The sequence below is a fragment of the Phodopus roborovskii genome, unplaced genomic scaffold (genome assembly GCF_943737965.1).
Source record: "Phodopus roborovskii unplaced genomic scaffold, PHOROB, whole genome shotgun sequence".
In the NCBI taxonomy this organism is placed as follows: Eukaryota; Metazoa; Chordata; class Mammalia; order Rodentia; family Cricetidae; genus Phodopus; species Phodopus roborovskii.
Genome location: NW_026126433.1, coordinates 22,611,353 through 22,634,062, shown reverse-complemented (window position 1 = coordinate 22,634,062; position 22,710 = coordinate 22,611,353). Strand labels below are relative to the sequence as shown.

At 39.2% G+C, this 22,710-nt stretch overlaps 2 protein-coding genes across 7 annotated transcripts in view; one reads left to right on the top strand and one right to left on the bottom strand.

Moving 5' to 3' along the window:
• Positions 1-6,821: 6,821 nt before the first annotated feature.
• Prg4 (proteoglycan 4) lies at positions 6,822-22,229 on the top strand. 6 transcript variants are annotated; one of them, XM_051185945.1, is made up of 13 exons: positions 6,822-6,967; positions 7,493-7,597; positions 10,444-10,566; positions 11,893-12,012; positions 13,813-13,956; positions 14,467-14,583; positions 15,987-17,984; positions 18,575-18,652; positions 19,799-19,935; positions 20,153-20,309; positions 20,692-20,892; positions 21,269-21,394; positions 22,035-22,229. In XM_051185945.1, exons 2-13 carry the CDS (start codon positions 7,522-7,524, stop codon positions 22,130-22,132), a joined length of 3,375 nt encoding a protein of 1,124 aa, XP_051041902.1. In that variant the 5' UTR covers positions 6,822-6,967; positions 7,493-7,521; the 3' UTR covers positions 22,133-22,229. The 6 variants fall into 6 exon arrangements, with proteins under 6 accessions (XP_051041902.1, XP_051041905.1, XP_051041901.1 ...); XM_051185944.1 differs by having other exon boundaries at positions 6,826-6,967; positions 15,987-18,044; XM_051185948.1 differs by lacking the exon at positions 10,444-10,566 and having other exon boundaries at positions 15,987-18,044.
• Tpr (translocated promoter region, nuclear basket protein) overlaps positions 22,185-22,710 on the bottom strand; it is a 56,425-nt gene continuing 55,899 nt past the window's right edge. The window contains exon 52 of the mRNA XM_051185943.1: positions 22,185-22,387. Within this exon, the coding sequence (XP_051041900.1) occupies positions 22,332-22,387 (56 nt within the window). The 3' untranslated portion in view covers positions 22,185-22,331. The remainder of the gene's footprint in view (positions 22,388-22,710) is intronic.

Genomic DNA, 22,710 nt, shown 5'->3' with positions numbered 1-22,710 from the left:
GTCTGCATATATGTCTGTGAACACATGTGTGCCTGATGTCCACAGTGGACACAAGTAGGATCCGCTGCAACTGGAGTTATAGACCGTGAACATGTAGGGGCTGGGAATCAAACCCAGATCCTCTGGAAAAAACAGTGCTCTTAACCACCAAGCAATCTCTCTAGCCCTCGCCTTTACTTTTCATTTTGGAGACAGAATCTCATTAATAGATGTAAGTTGTTCTCTTCCTGCCTCAGTCTCCTGAGGCTGAGATTTGAGGCCAATGCCACAAAGGCCTGGCTGGAATAGAATTCTTGAATATGTGGTCATGGCCTTGATTTTCCCCTAGAGAGAACATAGCATGTTACATGCCACTTCAAGAACTTGTGGACACAGGGCACCTGTCCACCATCAATGCCCTTAAGTAATTTCTTTATAGAAGGTGCATAATACAAATAAGAGAACAAGCAAGCAACATCCAGCTCATGTTATTTCTCCATCCTTTCAATCTTGAGGACTAAATGTCACATAAAAAGAACCAGTTGTTTCACCAATATCAAGATCCTAATCCCCAGTCCAAGGGGAAGACAAAGGAAGTTCATTTGTTTATGAACTCTTTTTGCTAACATTATTGAGCCATCTGAGATATATAAATTCTACTCAGTTCAGTTTCCCAAGAAATCAGCCCAAAAAGGGTGAAAGGGGAAAACTTCTGTTTTTCAAGACTTCTGCTTAGATTTTCTGTGTCAAGCAGAATAAAAGCCTCATGGAGGACATTCCTTTTGAACATCCTGCTTTCTGTGACTTTTCAGCAGAAACTGCCCATCACCACAGGGAAAGTGGTGTTAAGGTAATCATTATGCAATGCTGGACAATCAGCCAGGATTGTGCAGTCCCCCATCTCTTTGAACAGCCTGGTGTTCCAGTCTCAGGGTGACTCATTGACTGTCTCTTGAGAGTCACTCCTCCTGTTCCACCTAGCTGTGGTCTTTCAACCCCACCCAGCTTTGCGCCCACTCTCTGAATTTCCCAGTTCTCAAGTATTTGTCACACTGAGTTACAGCACCAAGATTCACTTTCACTCACTTAAATGATTCTGTGGGAATTACTCATATTGTAAACTACTGCGAAATCAGTTTGTAATGCTTTTTTGTCTGATATGTCATATATTATAGTATGTCTCCTTGATATTCTGGAATCCAAGAGATGTGAATTTGACAAGCTATAAGAATATAGATTAGAAAACAGTGCCAATACAGTGTAGTGTCTATTAGAAGCAAAGGGCCTTAGTTTAACAACAATGACAAAAAGCAAACAAACAAACAAAACAATACTCTCTATTACATGTAGAAACCATACAAACTTTGAAAAAAAATTGGAAAATTAACAAGAGGTAATCATTGTAAAACTTGGGGCTGGAGAGAAGGTTTAGCAGCTATCAGCACTTACTGCTATTCCAGTGGACCAGAGTTTGATTGCCAGCATCATTATCAAGTATCTCACAACCTCCTGAAACTCTAGCTCCATAACATCCAACTCCCTCTTCTGGCTTCCTTGTACTATAGTGGGGAAGATGGGCACTGAGAAATGAGGTACCATTAAAAAGATACAAATACAGTTGGATAAGAGTAAGATGAAGATATGGATCAAGTGTTACAATTTAAGGACATTAAAATGGTTAAAGTCATTAGCTTTGGCTTTCTGACTATTTTATGGCTTTCTGACTTCATGATCTTGAACAAGTTATTTAACCTTTCTGTACTTCAGGTGTGACTTTGTTAAATTTATTTTGCATTGTCAGCTGAATAAAATCACAAACATATGCAATCTAGTTCTTTAGGAAAAGCCTATATGATTATCAGGTCATTTGTATGTAGTTACCTAACTTTTACCATGGACAAAATACAAGTAGGTAAAAAAATGAAAGAGGGGTTTATTCATTTCCCTTTCTTATGATGTTCAGCTACTGTCCTTGTTCTTAAACCTGGGAGCCTTCAGGTTCCATATCACACATCTGCTATCTGTGAGGAATTCCTCAGGTAGATCTGGTCCTTATTTTTGCATAATGGCTGTGCAAAGTTCTAGAATAATCATAACCACATCTGTATTTATTAAGGCTCTCCATTGCATGTTCAGTATAATTCTGCCTTGTCTTTCATGCATCTCTACAATACCAAATATTAATGGGAATTATTGCTACCCCTTTACACAAAGATTAGGAAACCAAGGTCTAGAAAGGTCAGAGAATTGTAGGGAATTGAATTTTGTAACTGAGATTTGGATAATGATTTTGCCTATGCCAAAGCCCAACTTCAGTTGTTGACCACATGGTCTTGTTCAGTCACAGTATTTGAACTGTCCAATTATTTCTGAATTGTCCAAGAGATTTTAGAAACCAGTAGTTTCCTCTCACACTCAAATGTGTATTCAGCAACTAATCCTGGGGCTAAAATGTAGAGTACCTACTGGATAATTCCATTGTTCATTAAAACCAAATAAGCAAAGCCAGGTGACTCATGTCTTTAATCCCAGTGCTTTGAAAGGGTCACAGCAGGATCTCTGCAAGTCTATGCTACATGGTTGGTCTAGGTCAGCATTGGCTACAGAATTATACATAGTCTCACAAAAATAAAACACAAGGTGGGAGAGATGGCTCAGTGTTTAGGAGCACGCGCTGCTCCTGCAGAGGATCCAGGTTTGCTTTCCAGCTTCCATAGGGAAGCTCACAGCCTTCTACAACCCCAGTTCCAGGGGATCTGATGCTTTCTCCTGACCTCTGTGTCCACTAACAGGCATGCACATGGTGCACAGACATACATGCAAACAAAACACTCTTACACTTAAAAAGAAACAAATTATTTTCAAAACATGAAAAAAAGAAAATAAATTAGTGAACTCAATGCATGAACCATTCATTCATTTATTCTTAGAAAGTTCAATCATTTTTATTTGGGCACACCTGTTAATACATTAATAAGTCCTTAACCTGGGTCTTGTCCTTATGTCTTATGACCTTGCTTAGTTTGCTCATTAGTTTTTACAACTTTTCATGGGTTCTTAGCATCTTCTATATTCACAATTGTGTCCTCTGCAATAAACAGTTTATATCTCCATTTCCTCTGTCAGAACTTTATTATCAACTAATAACTCATTCTTTAATGTAAATCTAATTTTTAGAATATAATTTTTGAAAACACTAGATGTTTATTATTTCTATGGTAGGATATTTTTGAAGGACTTTTGATTAAATTTATTCAAATAGTATGAATTTTGCAGGGGATTATATAGCATGTAAGCCTCACATAGACCACTGGCTGCCTTTTTTTTTTTCCGCATGACCACTGTTGGTCCCAGTGCCTGCCATCCTGTCATCCAATGTACAAGAAAGCAGAAAAAGAGGAAGTTTGGAAGGCAGTTTCTTGTTAGGAAACAGATGGAAATTGTGCAAATCATTCCTATTGGTGTTTCATCAAAGTAAACACAGCTGTCAGGTCACACCTACCTGAATGGGCAGCTGAGGTATAATCTCTAAAGGTACAGCTAGAAACGATGGAAAGGGTTGAGAAAGTGATCTCCAAACACTTTTACTGAGCTAATGCTTACTGCTTAGAGTTTTGGTCAAATATCCAGGAAAATATACATGTGTGTTTATGTGCACACACACACATGCACGCACATGCACACACACACACACACACACACACACACACACACACACACACACACACTCCTTTCTAGTGTGTGATGGTGCTTTGAATAGAAAGTATAGAAGTAGTCCCAACATGTGGATTTCTATTCCATCTGGGCGGAATGAGCTATTTCACCTAAGTAGACACTGATCATATGCAAACGGCAGCAGTGAAGAACAAGCTGGCTTCTGTAGTTTCCCCCTGGCAGGTTTCACATTTTCCTGGGCTGCTGCTAAAAGAAAGAACATCAAAGTTGTGGAAAGGTGGAGGGAAGCCATGAGGCATAGACAGGCTGACTACAGGGCAAGGTGACAGCTAACAGCAGGGATGGAGGCCTAACAGACAGAATAGACGATTTAACAGAGAAGCCAGTAGAAAGCGATGCTCAGAAGGGGTTCTCATACGGACACAGCCCTTGAGATGAGACATGATTCAGTATCATATACATCCTCTCCATTGCTCTTGACTCCCCTGTTCCCAGTACTCCACATCACAACCCAATCCTGAGGTAACTTGTATTCCAGTTAAATGAGATTGAAATGAACATTAACAACATGCTTTTAATGAGGAATGATATCTCAAAGGATAAACTTAAAAAGCAATAGGACCATTGCTATGTAACAAAGATAGTAAGTGTGCCAAACCCTGAAGAATAGAAATGTTTCTCTATTCCAAGGGTGAACTTAACCTAGATAGCCTCGTTATCCAGTAAAATTGTCGAATTGAAGGTAAATAGAGCTGGGTAAATTTAATCTTGGCATTTAATAGTGTTCCATTTTTGACACATATGGAAAATTAAGGTGCCAAAAACAACACATTAATGGATACGTTTAAAGTTATAGTTTACACTGGTTATGCATATGTGTGTATTCATGCTTTCTTTGTCAGCCTGGGAAGTTTAGAACTTGAACTTAAGAACAAGTACAAATTATTCAATTAATTTTAAAACATCATTTACTAGAGCTAGAGAGATAACTCAATGGGTAAGGACGTTTGCCATATAAACATAAGCTCAATGAGTAACATTTAATATATAAGCATAAGGCCCCAAGTTCAAACTGCCAGTGCCCACAAAAAATCTGGGCTTGATCATCTATAAACCTGTAGCCCTGGTTCTATAGGTACCAGAAAGAGAAGAGTCTTTGGGACTTGCTGGCCTACAGCCAAGCTCCGGGTGCAATGAGAGACCTGTCTCAAGGGAAGGAGGAGGGAGTGAGCCTTCTTGTGTGTGCGCAGGCACAACACCCCCCGCCTCCAAATGTGATTTACTGCCACTATCCGATTCATTTAAAGAAGGAGGATAATAGTACAGATAGTTTAAAAGGTACATATTAGAGTATAATATAGACCTTAGTCTCACTTCCTTTTTTTGACTTTGGTAAGTCTAAGAAGCAAGGTATTTCAGTTCAAGTCAACCCAACAAGACCTTTTATGTTCATAATATGCCTTAAAGTAGCAAGACACTTCTGTAGCCTCATCTCCAGAAGAGAAATTCACCATAAATATATATAACAAGATGTTGAGTCTAAAGAACAAGATGTATCCATGAACTAGAAGGCTTCTGGAAATCTTTCCCTGTAGCTTCGCCACTTACTTGCATTGTTTTTGTCTGAAGAACTTCCTTTAGAACATGAGCAGAAATCCACGCATCACAGATCTGTCTCGGCAGAAAGACTAGTAATCTCTGCATTCTAACTTCACATCTCCATGAGAAAGAAACACTGATCCAACATACTTCCACTTCCTCCTTCCAGCTATTTCAGCAGTGACTGATGCAGCCAGGCTGTCTAAAGGGAAATCACTCTGTGGATTGTGAGGTGGTGCCAGGGGATGATTACCAAGAGCTGGGCAGACAGCCTCTATATTGTCTTTAGATATTCATCTGAGAAGAAAGCATATATAAATATGAAGGATTAAACTATAATACAGTGGCTATATAGTGAGGCGATGTGTTTACTCGAGTGGGATATGATAGAAACAGGATGGAACTTGAATGCAAAGTCCTGTGTTGTGAGGATGGTCATACATTCTTCATTCGTCGTTTTTATCTTCTAATTTATAAAATGTAGACGATATTTCTACTTAAAGTCATTGTGTGATAACTAAATGCAGTACCTACTAAATATACAATGCATGGCAAAATCCAGGCTAGAACAGTTTGCTTCACCAAACACATTTTGTGCACACAATCTTGGTAAAGCACTAGACTGACTGTACATTGGCAGTATAATTAAGATATATTCTTAAGGAAATCCATGCTTGGTGGTGTTCAGAGACAAATGGATAGATAATACCAATAAAATACAGTACATTTATTGACTATAATTGTAGGTGTAACTTGGGCAAGATTTTGGAAGGTGCTGAAACATAGATGAGAACTTAGGCGAGATTTGAACAAGAACATTACACATGAAAGTGGCATAAAACTTCCTGCTGAGCTGAAAGGCAGATGGTTTACATTTCTTGTGGCAGGGGAACTACACTAGGAGCATAAGAGACATCTTCTAAACACTAGCAGTGTTGCACCATGGTAAACTCAGTACAGTTTTCAGTTTATGTTTCTTTATTTATTTATTATTTTTGGGGTAGAATGGAACTGTGATGTGCAGTCTGGTCCCCAATCCCTATGCTGTGATCCTTTCCTCAGCCTCCAGAGAGATGGGACTACAGACAGGTAGATGCCACTGGGCCAGGTTTTCAATAGTGTTTTTAATGCAAGCTTTTTCATGGTAATGAAGCCTGAAAACCCACAGCGTGGGTATTTTACCTTACAGTGAACTGAGTGTGTATTTCCTGTGTTCCACAAAAATAAGAATTCAAAGAAGGAAGAGAAGGCAGAGGAGGATGTTACATTATTGGTATAAGATCATGATCTTTTCATCCCAAGCTTACATCAGAGATGTCTCTGAAACACCTTTACTGGATTTAACTGGCAAGAAAGGGAGTCATGGTACCAGCCTGGGCATTTTAGAGCTGTTTCTTTACACCAGTTAAAGGCTGCCAGAGTGTTTTACCATCTCTGAACAATTTGTTCACTTCACTTAGAAATTAGAAATGTGTTTTGGCCAATAAATCTAACTTTATTTTGTAGTAGTCATTTTTCTTAATGGGAGTGTTTTCCAGATGTTGCCTAAGTCTAGTCGTCTGGGCCCTTGGCCAGCAAATGAGGGAAGCTTGATTTCATAGCTTGTCACTGTTGATTTTGCCTAACCTTTGGACTCATTGGGTCATCCCAATCCATTTGCACTGGTATATAAGACTTCCAGCAACACTGAAGAAATTCATCTCTCCTTTTACAGGTAAGTGTTAAAGTTAACATGATTTTTGTAGCACTAAGTATGTCTTCATTAAATGTGTTTGAAGTTGGAAGGTTTTGAAAAGAATCATAATTGTGTGAGATACCTGTTGGAAGCCTATGAATTTATATTGAATTAAGAGAGTTGGACGAACTGCTCCACTGCTATTGCTAATCTCAGTTTTATTGAAGCTGGTTATTCTCTCTCCAGGACATGATTTAAGTCTTGCACTGTTAAGTACAGACTACTCCTCCAACAGAGTAAAAATAACCCTATTTTCTGCTATTATTCTGGGGTATTATAGTGGTTGGTAATTCAATTGAGGGGGCTTGTTCTAAAGCATATTAAACAGGACAACCAAGTACTTTCTCAGGAATTCAAGCTGATGGCTCATACGTTTTGTTTTAGGAATGGAGTGTTTTATTTCTGAGTTAGGTTTGGGAAGTTTCTGAACGCTATGCATGTCACACACATTATGTGGTGGTGATATTAAAGAGCAGGTTTCTGATGCTTTCATTTTTATTTCAGGCATCCGAGTGTTGTATCCGAGTACAGCCATGCAGTGGAAAATACTTCCCATCTGCGTGTTGCTGCTGCTTCCTACCCTCTTGATTCAACAAGTTTCATCTCAAGGTAACTTACCCATCAAAAATGCTTCTATCCAACCACTGCTGTTAAACACCTGGATTGGTTTTTATGACAACAAGAAAATATATTCAGAAACATATACATTTGCTTGAGTTTAACAATTTGCAACCCTAAAGTTGAAACACACGCAGTACATTTGTGTGTTTTGGAATTCTAGCCTTTCCCTCTGGCACTGTGAGAGCTTTAAAGGAATTTTGAGCTTTGACAGAAAGCAATGTCCCTACTCTGCCCATTCAGTTTTTCCTCAAATTAAAAAAAAAAATAACAGAACTCTGCTGGAGCTACACAACACCATCAAAAGAAATGAGAAATGCAATATTCAAATAACATTTGATGGTATGCCGACAAATTTAACCAAACTTTTACATCAACTGAATCATTATAAATAACTTACTTTATTATCCATCACGTGAACACAGATAGCATATTATAATGCACATTTACAGTGTTTCAAATGGATTTTATTAGCCTTAAGTGCTCTCTCTTCCTTACAGGGACTATTCATCCCATTATGGGCTTGTACAGACCTGAGTGCCATTTCTTTATAACATTGCAGAGTTAAGGCCTTCAGAATCAGTCCTAGGTGGGTAGCATGTTCCTCCTGCCTTGGTGTGCACTCAGCACAGCCATGGTAGACAGTACACAGCATGAAATTTAAGTTGATTAGTCATAACAATATGTAACTTTAGCTTTTTTTTTCAAAATACACAGCGTGAGTGAAGAAAAAATCAATATCCATAATTATTACAGTGAAGTTTTATTTTTAAAATAACCATTTCTGGTAAAATGTCTAAAATTCTCATTGAACCTGAACATGAGGGATGACTGCTTGCTTGGGCATGGTTTCAGAGTCATCCAGATAAGATAAGGTGGAGAAACACAGGAACCAAATATAAATGCTGAGTGAGGAATGACGGCCACACTCCCAGTCTCAGACCCTTCTGTTTTCTCATTTGGCATTAAGACTCGAAATACTGGGTACCTCCCAAGCCATCCGTTTTCTTTCTACTTATCTACTGAAAGTTCTTTTTTAAATAAACAAACTTATAATCAGTGGGACTGGGAGATGATGCTTCTGGTAAGCTATCAGATGTACAGCATGAGAACGTGCTTACAGATTCCCAGCACCCATGTGAAAAGCTAGATGCAGCAGTACATGCCTGCAACTCCAGCTCTGGGAGTCGAGATAGGCTGACCTTGGTACTCACAGGCCAAGCAGACTAGCTCCCGTGGCCAGCTACAGGCTCAATGAGACATGCTAGCCAAGAAAATAAGGCGGAAAGTGTTAGAGGAAACCTGGCACCAACCTCTGGCCTCCACATGTGCACACACACATATACATGTACCCCCCACCCTCCCAGCACACTAGTGGTTTAAATAAATTGCAATAAACATAAGGCTATAATAGACCATTTATAAAAATAAGTGCATTTGTTCTAGAAATATGCTAAGTGTAAATGAATAGTCTTTTGATGTTGTTTTGTCTGCTTGTCTTGCCTTCTCAACCTCTTTTCATTTCTTTCCTTATATATATGTATTTATAAACATACACTATATATGCATTTTGTATGTACTGTGCACATATGTATGTAAGCAACCATTATCCTACTCTTTATTGTTTATATATGTATTAAAACAAACTTTCCTGGATTCTCTTGAGATTTTTTTTTTTTCAGTGTATTTCAATATTCCTCTACAAATTAGAACTTTCCAGAAGGGGATTTCATTGCTACATTCATACTATTATCTCTTGGGGAGGATCTTGCAATGTTATCTGCCAAACTGTGTTTAGAAATATGTAAGGCTACTTATTTTGCACTATCATTGTTTTTTTTGTCCACAAACACTCAGTTCATGCATGACCTTTATATCCACACCCAGATCAGATTTCAAGAGTTCTCTCTTATTCCTACTGACAGAGAACACCCAGAAGAGTCTGTCCTTGTCTAACCAGCCTGCTCTAAATTCAACACTGAGAGTGAGAGGCAATGCAGTCAGTGGAGAAGGTGCATGCTTCAAATTCACACAAAGGAGGTTGAATTTGAAATGGGTTATTTGTTTAGGATGATTATACAATTGATTATCCCAAATCAGGGCATTTATAAGAGTAAAGGGGTTGTACAGATAATGAATATATATATATATATATACATACATATATATATATTAGTTGATCAATTATATATATACACACACACATTTACATACAGTGACTAGCTGTGTGTCATTGGGCAAGTTATTAAAATTTGTCTTTTCTTTTTTTCTTTTGGTTTTTTTGAGACAGGATTTCTCTATAGTCTTAGCTGTCCTGGAACTCTCTCGTAGACCAGCCTGGCCTTAAACTCAAGAGTTCCTCTTGCCTTTGCCTCCCAAGTGCTAGAATTAAAGACATGTGTGCTACCACCACCTGGCCTGTGACTTAGATAGGGCTAGTAATACTTTCCTAGAGACATTTTCCTAAGCTTTGGAGACAATGTATGGCCCAGTGCCTGGCATAGGGCTGCTCAAAAAACAACCACTAGTAATCACAAGAGCTGCCATCTGCAGCTGTAATGGCCACCTTTGTCCCAGTATTATCACTCCTCATGCAAGCATTACTTAGCCTGACTTTCAGAGGTGTATTTATCATCCCAATCTAGTGAAGAATGAAATGACATGACTAAAGCCACATACAGGCTTACCCAAATAGCAGCTAGGTCCATCACTGCACAGTATTCCTGGCATTGCCCAGTGGGTAAGGCTCTCCCTCTCAGGTGGCTCTGTCCTCCTTAATAGATTCCCCCTTTCTAAGTGTTTTTGGCCGTGTTTACCCTAGTATTGTATAATTTTAGATTTATCAAGCTGTGCAGGGAGATGTGGGGAAGGGTATTCTAGAGATGCCACCTGCAACTGTGATTATAACTGTCAACACTACATGGAGTGCTGTCCTGATTTCAAGAGAGTCTGCACCACAGGTACGTTCTGAGAGCTGGGCGTCATCTGTCAAGCCCACTGTTCTGCTGTTCTGAACCTGCTTTGGCACCCTTTGCGGCTCTGTTTCTCCTTCCCACCTCCTCTGTCTAAATGCCTTTTCCTTCACTTGCTTAAATGTTGAAGTACACTGTACCTGAGGATGGTTTCAAAGCTTTTGATTTCCGGGGTCGTGAACAGAAACCTGGGCACTTGGCATTTGCACATTTGTGTCCACTGCTTGCGTGTAAAAGGACTTAGGTAGAGGCTTAATTATTTGATGTGGTAGACATCAAGTAAAAGGGAAGGCATCCTTCTTCATTAACAGTTGCGTTTTGATTGCTTAGATATCGAGCCTTTCAGATAGTTTCATCGAAAGGATAAATAGGCACAGAACACATACATATGCTATTTAAAATTTGGGTAGTAAATGTGTTTCTAAATTACCTGAGGAGGATATTTTAAAGATCAAACAAATAGCAGGGTTAAATCATGACTTTCAAAGTCCCAAAGTTCTGAATTATGAGTGGTATTTTAATTGAGCACTGTTTGGGCCATTTCTTGTAATAGATGAGAGCAATTTAATATTCAATTTATGAAAATTATAAAAATCTGTAAAAGTTATATTTGCATTAGAATTTTCATGTGGAGGTGCTGTAAGTTTGTGTGCTGGGTAAAGTGTTTCAAGCAGGCCTTGACTAAGTTATCGTAGCTCCCACCAAGGTTTTTTTTTTTTTTCTGGAACAAGAAGGCCTTGTGTCATAGTCTACATCATGGCATTAACTGAAACCTTTCAATCTCATTCCCTACCCAGTTTGTCATTTTAGCAGTGTCTGTATTGTAAATGTTTTTTTTTTTTTTTTTGGCCTGGACAATGGCCTGTTCAACTAGTTTCTTGGGATATAATGTTATAAGATAGGGGGATTTAATGACTACAGAGTCTATTACAAAGAAACGGTGTCGGAGGTGTGAGGGGAGGATGAAGGACCTTGTATGAAGGGCAGTTTGCTATATAGATAGTTCCAAGTTTCCTCTTGTGTCTACACATGTAAAGGACTCAGGCAGCATCAGGGGGTCTCTTGATATTTTACAAGGAAAAGAATGATGCCCCAACTCATCAGATTTCTTCCCTGACTTAGGCTCTCTGTCTGGACATCATCCTTTTAAATTTAATTTTTAATACTGGATGATGCGTGTACTCCATATTCCAAATATGAGACTTAGAAGTGCACCCTTGAGACTCCAGTCATCTATCAGATGAGAAATGCTACAGGATATGTAAGTATTGCTTTGTGACTAATAATCCACTTTGCCTGTTTTGCTCTGGGCAGAACTCTCCTGCAAAGGCCGATGTTTCGAGTCCTTCGCACGAGGGAGGGAGTGCGACTGTGACTCCCAGTGTAAAGAGTTTGGCAAGTGCTGTGACGATTATGAGAGTTTCTGTGAAGAAGGTAAGAACCAAGGCGCCAGCCAGTGCTGCTTAGTACAGCCATTCTAGTAGGGTACATACCTTGGCTTCAGTGATGTCTAGCCCACATCTAAGGTCTTGATTTTACTAATGTATGAGCTGTTTCACAATAATATTGTTTCACAAAGACAAAGAAAAGCACCTTTAACTGGAGCCTCACAATGGTGGGGTGGGGGTGGGTGGAGGGGAGGGCACAGGCCGAGTGTTCACACTTTTATCTTCCAAGATGCTTCTTTTACAGTTTAAAACTTGTCCCCACCTAGTGGTACTCCACCACAAAACCAACTGTCCCTAAGGCCTGCTGTCTAAATTGAGTTGGTACCTCAATTAATTTTTTGTTCCTTCCCATCCCTACAGTCCCTTCAGCAGTCTCTACACAAAAGTTGATATGGGACAAAGTCAATAAAAGGGGTCAGCCTCACTTAAAAACCTTTTCTGGCCATTAAACACGAAGGAATACTCTCACAGTGGAACAACAGCCCATCCTTGCTCCTTTTACAAGATAAAATAATGGGATACTTTCTTTTCCATATTTGTTCTTAACCATCCTTTGTCAAAATGTGAACATATGTGGAGGTAAAATTGAGAACAATTACTTGAATAATTTGATTATGGTTTTTGTTGGCTGTGCTCTTCTCTATTTAGTGGTGGAAACTCAATCAGCAGAGCTGAGGGCTCTTTCTTAACTGTTCAATATTTTTACAGGAAGTATTCTAAAAGTACTGGAGACAACACCCTTATTTCAAAACCCCGAGCTCAGCACTCCTGCAGCTTTCAGAAGGGATCGTGATGGGGATATATATATTTACTCAATACCTTGATAATTATTTTGGCTAAGAGACAAGCTAAAACCAAAGGAAACCAAACAAAGCAACACCCTAACTCCCCAATCCCCCAAACAGTTATTTTGGCAGATGGATAGGGAGAAGATTGAATGAAGACACCAACAGAACATTTTAAATACACAGAGTGTTCCATACTTCTGAAGTACACCTGAGGTTTAGACAGGAAGTGGAAAGAATGGAGGCAATGCAAGGCAACTCAATTCACAAATTTCAGGAAGACAGTCAGGCTCCCAACTGAAAACTATCCAGAGCTTAAGACTTCATTAAAAACTATGGAAACTGCCAAGTTGTTTCAGGACTGCTAGTCACTGGTTATTAGGATCTATCTAAAAATTGTAGCATTTTGTGAACCGACAGGAGTCATATCAACCCAGTTGCCTCCCAAATGGGTAGAGAGAAGCCGGAAAGCTTATCTGTTTTGGCCACAATCACTAACGAATACCTGGCAGAACTGTTATTCAATTTGGCATTTTGTTAAAGGGGGGGAGGAGAAAGAGGGCGAGGTGCAGTGCCCAGTTCCTGGAAACGAGGAGTTCTGAAGAGATGGTGGGAGTGGTGGCTGTGTGTAACTCTTGTCTTCCCTATTTCAACTGCTGTTTTCTTCTCTTTCAAGTCCCTCTTCTTTCTTCTGATTCCCAGGGATTCCCTCACTTTACAGATGATAGTTCAGCCTGTATTCCAAGGTCAAAAATGTAGGCACCCAGAGAAGCATGACTAACATTTAGAGCATCGATCCCTGAGACTGCATTCTACCACAATCTCCCCAGTTTGAGAATCTCTATTTTATAGCAATGTGTCCTCAGAATTATTGGGCTACAGCTGTCCCGTACTGACTTTTAGCAGCATTTCCTCTCGAAGCCACATGTGTCCATGCCTTTCAGTTAGCACTGCTGATGAATCTAAACTGGATTTTAACAACCTGTCTTGCTTGGCCTCAGTGCATAATCCCACATCACAACCTCCAAAGACTGCACCTCCGCCTCCAGGAGCATCTCACAACATCAAATCAACTACCAAACGCTCTCCCAAATCACCAAAAAAGAAGACTAAGAAAGTTGTAGAATCAGAGGAAATAACAGAAGGTAGGAAGATGACAGACATCACTACAGGAGATTTCTGAACTGAAATAACCTGTAGGTGGACTATTCATATGAATATCCTCAGAGGGCAATCATTTGAGTCATGAAGGGCTAATCATACTTTTTTTGTTTACTTGATTTACATTAATATTTAAACAAAAATATTAACCCTTGGATATTTATAGCCCTTATTTACCAAACCCTTTATCAACAGAGGCAAAGATCACTGTAAAAAAATGAAAACATGATTTCTCTTAAAAAAAAAATAATTAGATTGTGTAACTTTTAGCAGGCATGGGAAAATCAGGAGAAAGTTATATTGTTAGCATATTTGATCAACTCAGATGCCTTGCTTTTTTTGGTTGATAGCTTTACAAAGTGAGTTGTTGCATTACCCATAGGACGACAGCAGACCACAGCTCTCGAAGACCAGTTGCCAGCTTTTCTTGTTATATGTGGACCGGCAGCTCTTTTTACTTTGTTTTGTGATCAAACTTTTTATTTGATTTATAGAACACTCTGTTTCTGAAAATCAAGAGTCCTCCTCCTCTTCCTCTTCCTCTTCAACTATTCGGAAAATCAAGTCTTCCAAAAATTCAGCTAATAGAGAATTACAGAAGAACCCAAAAGGTTTGAGCATTGATAAAGATCAAAGACTCTATCAATGCCATGTTAAACAATAATCTTTCAAAAAGTAATGTGTGTTGGTAGAATGGTTTGAGATCTCAGTATTTGGGGAGCATGTAACTATGGAAACACTCAGTTTAAAAAGTACATCATGAAGACATCTTACAGTGACTCAGTGGTAAGCACCCTTTACAGCAAGGGATCGGAAGATGCTGTAGTAGTGACTGGAAGCACAAGCTAGTATCAGAGACAATAGTTTGTGGCAATCTGTCGCAATTCTTGTCCAGCTGATCACTGTGTCCTTCCAGTTCCTCTCTGTCCCCTGCTTGTTTTCCCTTCTACGGTTTTACCTGCTTGTTTTCCCTTCTATGGTTTTACTTAACAAAAACTCAGCATTGGCCAACATTACTTAGTCCTTGACATTCTCTTATACCTCCAGGGAAAGGTGAGATTATTATTCCTGTTGTATATCGCTATTATTTTTCCTATCCTCTAAACAAAAATCATGTGCCTCACTTCTCTTTGCAAGTTAAAGAACAGGTTATTATTTTCTGAGAAGACATTCTACCTGATCTGTTCTTTGTATTTCCCAAAATTTGAAAATATATTCTTTCTCTAGAAAGTACTGGAATTCTGAGGAACATTTCCCTGGGTGGCTGCAGTTTCTCTATAACCTTCTCTAGCTTCATAGCCAGCTATTCTCACTTCAAGTCATTCAAAGAACCCTGCTCAGAATGGAAGTGCAATACAAGTTTGCTAAACAGATGTCATATCAGTGAAATGCTTTTGGCTTAGCTCCCCTAAGAGGTAGCCACTATGGAGAATCTTAAGCACAGTCTATTGCCTCGGCATCCTAATTGCCCATGTCTTCTGGGACTATAGAGTTTAGCTGTGCAGCTGAAAAGGAGCAGTCAATAGCCCTATGTGTATGGCAACTAGGTTCAACAGAGACCTTTGGAAAGAATGGAACCAAATCCTCAGTCAGTTGTAGATGCCTTTGTAGGAGTTAGTGTAAAGAAACTACAAGAGTTTGAAATCAAGTTTCCAGGAAGAAGAGACAACACTGAACAACAAGGAATGGGGGTGAATGGCATAGTGGACCAAGTGAGGGGTAAAGAAATTAACATAGAGATGGATTCAAACTACTGATCACTTTGCTGACTTCAAGCCATCTTCCACATATTTATATTTAGGGTTTCATTTGTGGTTTATCCACACACCTCATTTACTCAATAAAAAGTCTCCAAAGATAGAAAATCTTAACTTTTTACCACATATTAAGGCATGTTAAAGATTAACAATTTGCCTACAGATACATAGCTAGTCAATGATAGGACTATGATTTTTATGTTACTGTAAAAGGGAGAAAAAATATTCAAAATAACAATTTTTGTTTTCTTCTCTAGTAAAAGATAACAAGAAAAACACCCCTAAAAAGGAACCTAATCCAGAACCACCAGGTGTAGATGAAGCTGGAAGTGGACTGGATAATGGTGAACCCAAGCCCACCCCAACTCCTGACAATCCCAAGACTACAGCAGCAAAGCCGGCAAGTGCTAAACTCAGTCCTGCACCTAATTCTGAGACACCCAAAGAGGCATCTTCAACTTCCAATAAAGAGACAACAGTTGAAATGAAGGAGACTACTGCAACAAATAAACAGACTTCCGCCAGTAAAAAAGAGAAAACTACTTCAGCTAAAGAGATACGCAGTGCAGAAAATAAAGATGTTGCACCCACATCTGATGTTCCTACTCCTACCACCTCCAAGAACTCAGCTCCCACTACCACCAAGGAGTCAGCACCCACTACTACAAAGGAACCGGCTCCTACTACTACCAAGAAGCCTGTAACTACAACCAAGGAACCTGCTCCTACCACTCCCAAAAAGCCTGAACCCACTACCCCTAAGAAGCCTGAACCCACCACCCCTAAGGAGCCTGAACCCACCACTCCCAAGGAACCAGCTCCCACGACCCTTAAGGAGCCTGAATCTACCACCCCTAAGGAGCCTGAACCCACCACTCCCAAGGAACCAGCTCCCACGACCCTTAAGGAGCCTGAATCTACCACCCCTAAGGAGCCTGAACCCACCACTCCCAAGGAACCAGCTCCCACGACCCCTAAGAAGCTTGAACCCACGACCCCTAAGGAAACTGAAGCCACCACTCCCAAGGAACCAGCTCCCACAACCCCCAAGGAGCCTGAACCCACGACCCCTAAGGAACCAGCTCCCACAACCCCCAAGGAGTCTGAACCCACCACCCCTAAAGAACCAGCTCCCATGACCCCCAAGGACACTGAAGCCACCACTCCCAAGGAACCATCTCCCATGACTCCTAAGGATCCTGAAGCCACCACTCCCAAGGAACCAGCTCCCACGACCCCCAAGGAGCCTGAAGCCACCACTCCCAAGGAACCAGCTCCCACGACCCCCAAGGAGCCTGAAGCCACCACTCCCAAGGAACCAGCTCCCACAACCCCCAAGGAACCAGCTCCCACGACCCCCAAGAAGCCCGAAGCAACCACCCCTAAGGAACCAGCTCCCACGACCCCCAAGGAGCCTGAAGCCACCACCCCTAAGGAACCAGCTCCCACGACCCCGAAGGAGCCTGAAGCCACCACCCCTAAGGAACCAGCTCCCACGACCCCCAAAGAGCCTGCACCCACAACTCCCAAGACCTCTGCTGAAGTAACTCCTGAGTTTTCTGAAGCACCCACACCAAAGGCTCTTGAAAATAGTCCCAAGGAACCCACTGTCCCACCAACTAAGACTCCCAAGGAAAGTGAACCTGAAATTACTACAGCAGCTAAAGATAAGACAACAGAAAAAAACACACCCCAAACTACAACTGTTGCCCCTAAAGGGACAACAATTATACCAGAAGAGACTACCAAATCAGAAGCAAGTACCACCACACAAGTAACATCTGCATCTCAAGATACCACATCACCCCAAATTTCTACTCTAGAAGCAACAACTCTCAAAATCAAAGTAACTGCTCCAACTGAAGAGACTCCAAAAAACCCTGAAGAAACAACCCCTGATGACTCTGATGAGCCTAAGACAACTCTAAAACCCCAGAAACCAACCAAAGCACCCAAGAAGCCTGCTTCTACCAAAAAGCCATCCAAAGCACCAAAGAAGCCCACATCTACCAAAAAGCCAAAGACAACAAAAGCGAGAAAACCAAAAACAACACCATCTCCTCTAAAGACAACTTCAGCAATGCCTGAATTAAATACTGCTGCTTTAGAAGTCGTGCTGCCAACCACCGCCAGCCCTAAGCCAACTCCAAACTCAGAAACAGTTGAAGTAAATCCAGATAATGAAGATGCAGATGGAGGTGGAGAAAAGCCTCTGATTCCCAGGCCCCCTGTGCTATCCCCCATCGTTATTTCAGGTACTGATCACTTGGCCGGCGCACTCAACCACGGCATTAACATCAATCCCATGCTTTCAGGTACTAAGAATCAGTTACTCTCCTGTTGTAGTATCTCTCTATAGAGATCCATGATCTGGAACTCTAACTTGGGTACTTAGCAAGTTTGATTACAGCTTCCTTATAGGTGTGCAGAGTAAGAGTAACCATAGTATACTTGCTCTTCAGGACATTAGTACAAATTAGCATCAGAAATTTGATGTTGGCAAAGTTCAGACATGTCTGTTGGAAGCAGAAATGGGGTACAGAATGTCAAAATAATGTTAGGACTTTAGAAAATATAACACAAAGGAAAAAAAATTTCTAAATCAACTCCAAAGGGCAGTGACAGAAAACAGTTCAAATTTCTAATAAATACCTCACGTGCATGTAGATCAGGGTACCCTGGTCTCTTACACCTCACTATTACTTTTACATAATACTCCTGAAGCACATAAGGTCAGAGGAATTATGGAATCCTATCATTTCCAGGAAACAGAATCCTCTCAGGATTTAAAAACAGTGAATTGCTTTCCCCATTCTGTTCTGCAATAATTTTTGATTTGTTTTAGATGAGACCAATTTATGCAATGGTAAACCAGTGGATGGACTGACTACTTTGCACAATGGGACATTAGTTGCATTTCGAGGTGAGCTATGACTATATTTATGTGCTTCTTGTTTTGTGTTGGCATTCCTGAGAACAAAATCACAAGGGTGTTAATTTGAATTGTACCTTTGAAAGGGAAACTGATTCTATACTAAATGAGAATATTGGATTGATTAATGTAGGCCCATAAATACAACAAAGTATTTGATTTATTAAGGAAAGTTTCTTTGCGTGACAGGATTTCAAATTATCAATTTCAAACTAGCAAATGACAGAGATTTGCACTCTCTGACTTACAATTGTGTCTCTATTGTGAGGTAAGAAAAGTTGTGTTTTTGTTTGAGAGTAATATAGAATTAAGTAGATAAGATTTCACATGGACTGATATTTTAGTCTTCCTAGAACATACATTAAGTATGAACAAAACAAAATCATATGTAGTAAAGGTTCAAGAGATAATAGCAGCCATTAAGTTATATAACTCTAATTCTAGGAAGTAAAAACACTGACACCCAGAGAGCTATGTCACAAAGGCAAAAAGACCTTTTTAGAGAGAGTTGAAAATGAGGTGGTGGGATGGCTCAATAGATGAAGTTACCACTGTCAAGCCTGATCTCTGAGCTCTACATGATGGGAGAAAATCAACTCTAATAAGTTGCTCTGTGACTTCTACACATACCAAAAAACAAAACAAACAAAAAACAAACAAAAACAAACCACACAAAAAAATAAAACACACACACACACACACACACACACACACACACACAAACAAACCTAAAACAACAACAAAAAAAAACACCAAAAACCAAAACCAAACCCAAAACAAATCAAGGTGGGGTGTAGTAGTATACTTCCATTAATTCTAACTCTCAGGACCTAGAGGTAGGTGGGAGCTCTGTGAGTTCAAGACCAGCCTAGTGTTCACAGATTGTCTTGAAATAACACTCAAAAGTTAACTTAAAACTTAAAACATAGGAACTAAAATATTTCAAAATATCTCTTTTGCTAAATTTTGGATTTAAGAAATATCTTAGAAATACACAAATTTTCTCTTTTTTGACCTGACTCTATTTCCAGGAGCTTAGTACATTAAATCCATTTTTCCTTATAATCACTATATTATTTTCCATGGTGCATATTTTAGCATTCAGCCTGTAGGTTGACACATTTCTTTAATTTTTAGGTCATTATTTCTGGATGCTAAATCCATTCAGACCACCATCTCCACCACGAAGAATTACAGAAGTCTGGGGTATTCCTTCCCCTATTGACACTGTTTTCACTAGATGCAACTGTGAAGGGAAAACTTTCTTCTTTAAGGTACTACAAATAATCCTTGGGGGAAAAAAAATTCAGTTGTAGCTTCATTTTGGCAACAATGAACTGTTCTCTCATCAGTAACAGTTTGATACTATTTATCATCTGCTTATTCAAATTCTACCAAGTTATTGTGTTCTCCCTACACTTAAATCTGAGAATGAATTCCACAACCTTGCCTATAAAGCCTTTCACATTATCTTCTCTTTTTAACAATCAGGATTCTCAATACTGGCGTTTCACCAATGATGTACAAGACGCTGGATATCCTAAACAAATTGTCAAAGGCTTTGGGGGACTAACAGGCAAGATAGTGGCAGCTCTTTCAGTAGCCAAGTACAAGGACAGGCCTGAATCTGTGTACTTTTTCAAGAGAGGTATGTATCACACAATTGTCAACATGACACTGCCTTTTAAGAACTCTTTGATATTTTATTGCTAGAAATATTACAGGACATAAGAATTATTTATATCTCCTGCAATGTGAATTATAGAACACACGGGGGTCAGATAAATGTTAACATTGAATTTGTGTTAGGCAATTTATTGGATTCATTTGTTCAATACACATTTCAGATCTTAGTAATTACTGTATTTCAAGAATAATTTTTTCAGTTAACTATTCAATTACAATAGCTATTATTAAAAGTCTGTGTGTGTGTATGTGAAAACCAAAAATGAAAAGGCAACTCTAAGCCATTCCTTTCTGTGTTGATCAACTTGAGTTTTGCTATGTGATTTTTTTCCAAATATTAACAGGTGGCAACATTCAGCAATACACTTATAAACATGAGCCCACGAGGAAGTGCACTGGACGGAGGCCTGCTATAAACTACTCAGTGTATGGGGATGCAGCGCAGGTCAGGAGGCGCCGCTTTGAGCGTGCTGTTGGCCCTTTCCAGACACACAGCCTCAGAATCCATTACTCGCTGCCCATGAGAGTTGTTTATCAAGACAAGGGTAATGTTTTCAATTGTATCAAGAATTCTGATCATGAAGGAGATTATTGGTCAAAAAGTACTAACAATTTAAAGTTACTGATGTAAAACAAATACATTTGCCTTACTGAGTAATAACCAAAAATAATTTTTTTCCTTTGTAGTAGTAGTAGTAGTAGTGTGTGTGTGTGTGTGTGTGTGTGTGTGTGTGTGTGTATGAATACACACACACACACACACACACACACACACACACACAGTACACAAATCTGTAATCCTCAAGACAGCCCTAAAACTGAGCGGTTAATGTCATAGCAAAGAACCAACTTGAAACCTGATCTTATGTAGCTCTAAGGCTGCAAACTCTTTCAAACCTTGATTACAAATTCTGCCTACAGGTTTCCTTCATAATGAAGTCAAAGTGAGTGCAATGTGGAGAGGGTTTCCAAATGTTGTGACCTCAGCAGTAACACTGCCTAACATTAGAAAACCTGACGGCTATGATTACTATGCCTTTTCTAAAGGTAAGTAAGATGGAAGAATTCTGTGAACTTACCAAGTTTATATCACTTGTAGAAACAAACATAATTTAAGTGGAAATGGCAATAATGACTGCAAGTAAGAGACTAAACGTCAGTGCTTATGCAAAGTGAAGGGAGAGATTGCTGCAGTAATCTCATTTAACTGGAAGGGAGTGCCATTCAGTTCTACGGCACTGTTAGGAGATTAGAAGAAACCTTGTTTCTATCATGAGCGGCACTAAGGATCCCACATATCAATACAGTCTACAAGGTGTACAAGACATTCATGGGACCCAGTTTTACTAAATGAAGTATATTACTTGGAAAGACCAGTTATTTAAATTATTTTTCCCTGATTCTATAATATGAATACCAAAGAAATTTATTTTAAGAATGATAAAAGCCAAACGAATCACCTTTTAGATTAATTAACTTAATTTAGATACTTCTTTCAAAAAGGAGAGTTGAATCTAATATTACTTGAAGGATGCAGAAATATCATCCCATCACACAAATATTTTGGCAGGAAGTAATGAAATCAATTTCGGTACTGAAGTGATACTGACTTCAAATACAATAATCAACACAAACAAGTGCTTTATCTGCTTTTTAATTTAAAAGATGATTTCTCTTTCTCATTTAGATCAATACTATAACATCGATGTGCCAACTAGAACAGCAAGAGCTGTTACTACTCGCTCTGGGCAGACTCTCTCCAAAATCTGGTACAACTGTCCTTAGACTGATGAGCAATGAAAAGTCATCAAAATGAAATGAAGAAAACAATGACAAATTTTGACATTGAAATACATTTTATTAATAAAGAATGTTGAAATGAGCATACCTATTTAAATACAAAACACTTCTCAACTTGACAATCATTATATTAAAACAGATTTGCCAATCTTATTCACAGGTGTTATTATAGTTTACAGATCACTTAATTAATATTCCCTCTATTTATTCCTCCTCTTCCTCCCATTGCATGGCTTACACCTGTAGAAGGAAATAAAAGGCAACCATTCATATTCAGTGGAAATATCTAAGATATTATAGATATTAAGATTAATATTAATACACAGCATGCTAACATTTTCGTTTCTGAAGCTTTCTTTGGATCCAGTTAAAAGATACCAATTGTATGTAAAAACACATTCATTTTGTAGCTAAGACAAACTGCCTAAAAGAAGCTTTCTGGTTGTTAAGTATCACATTACCAACATGTAATTATGAATCAATCAATTCTTACAATTTACTTTAGAAACTTCTGCACATATTATTATCCTACATACCAAGAAATCAGTATGTCAGAAACTTAC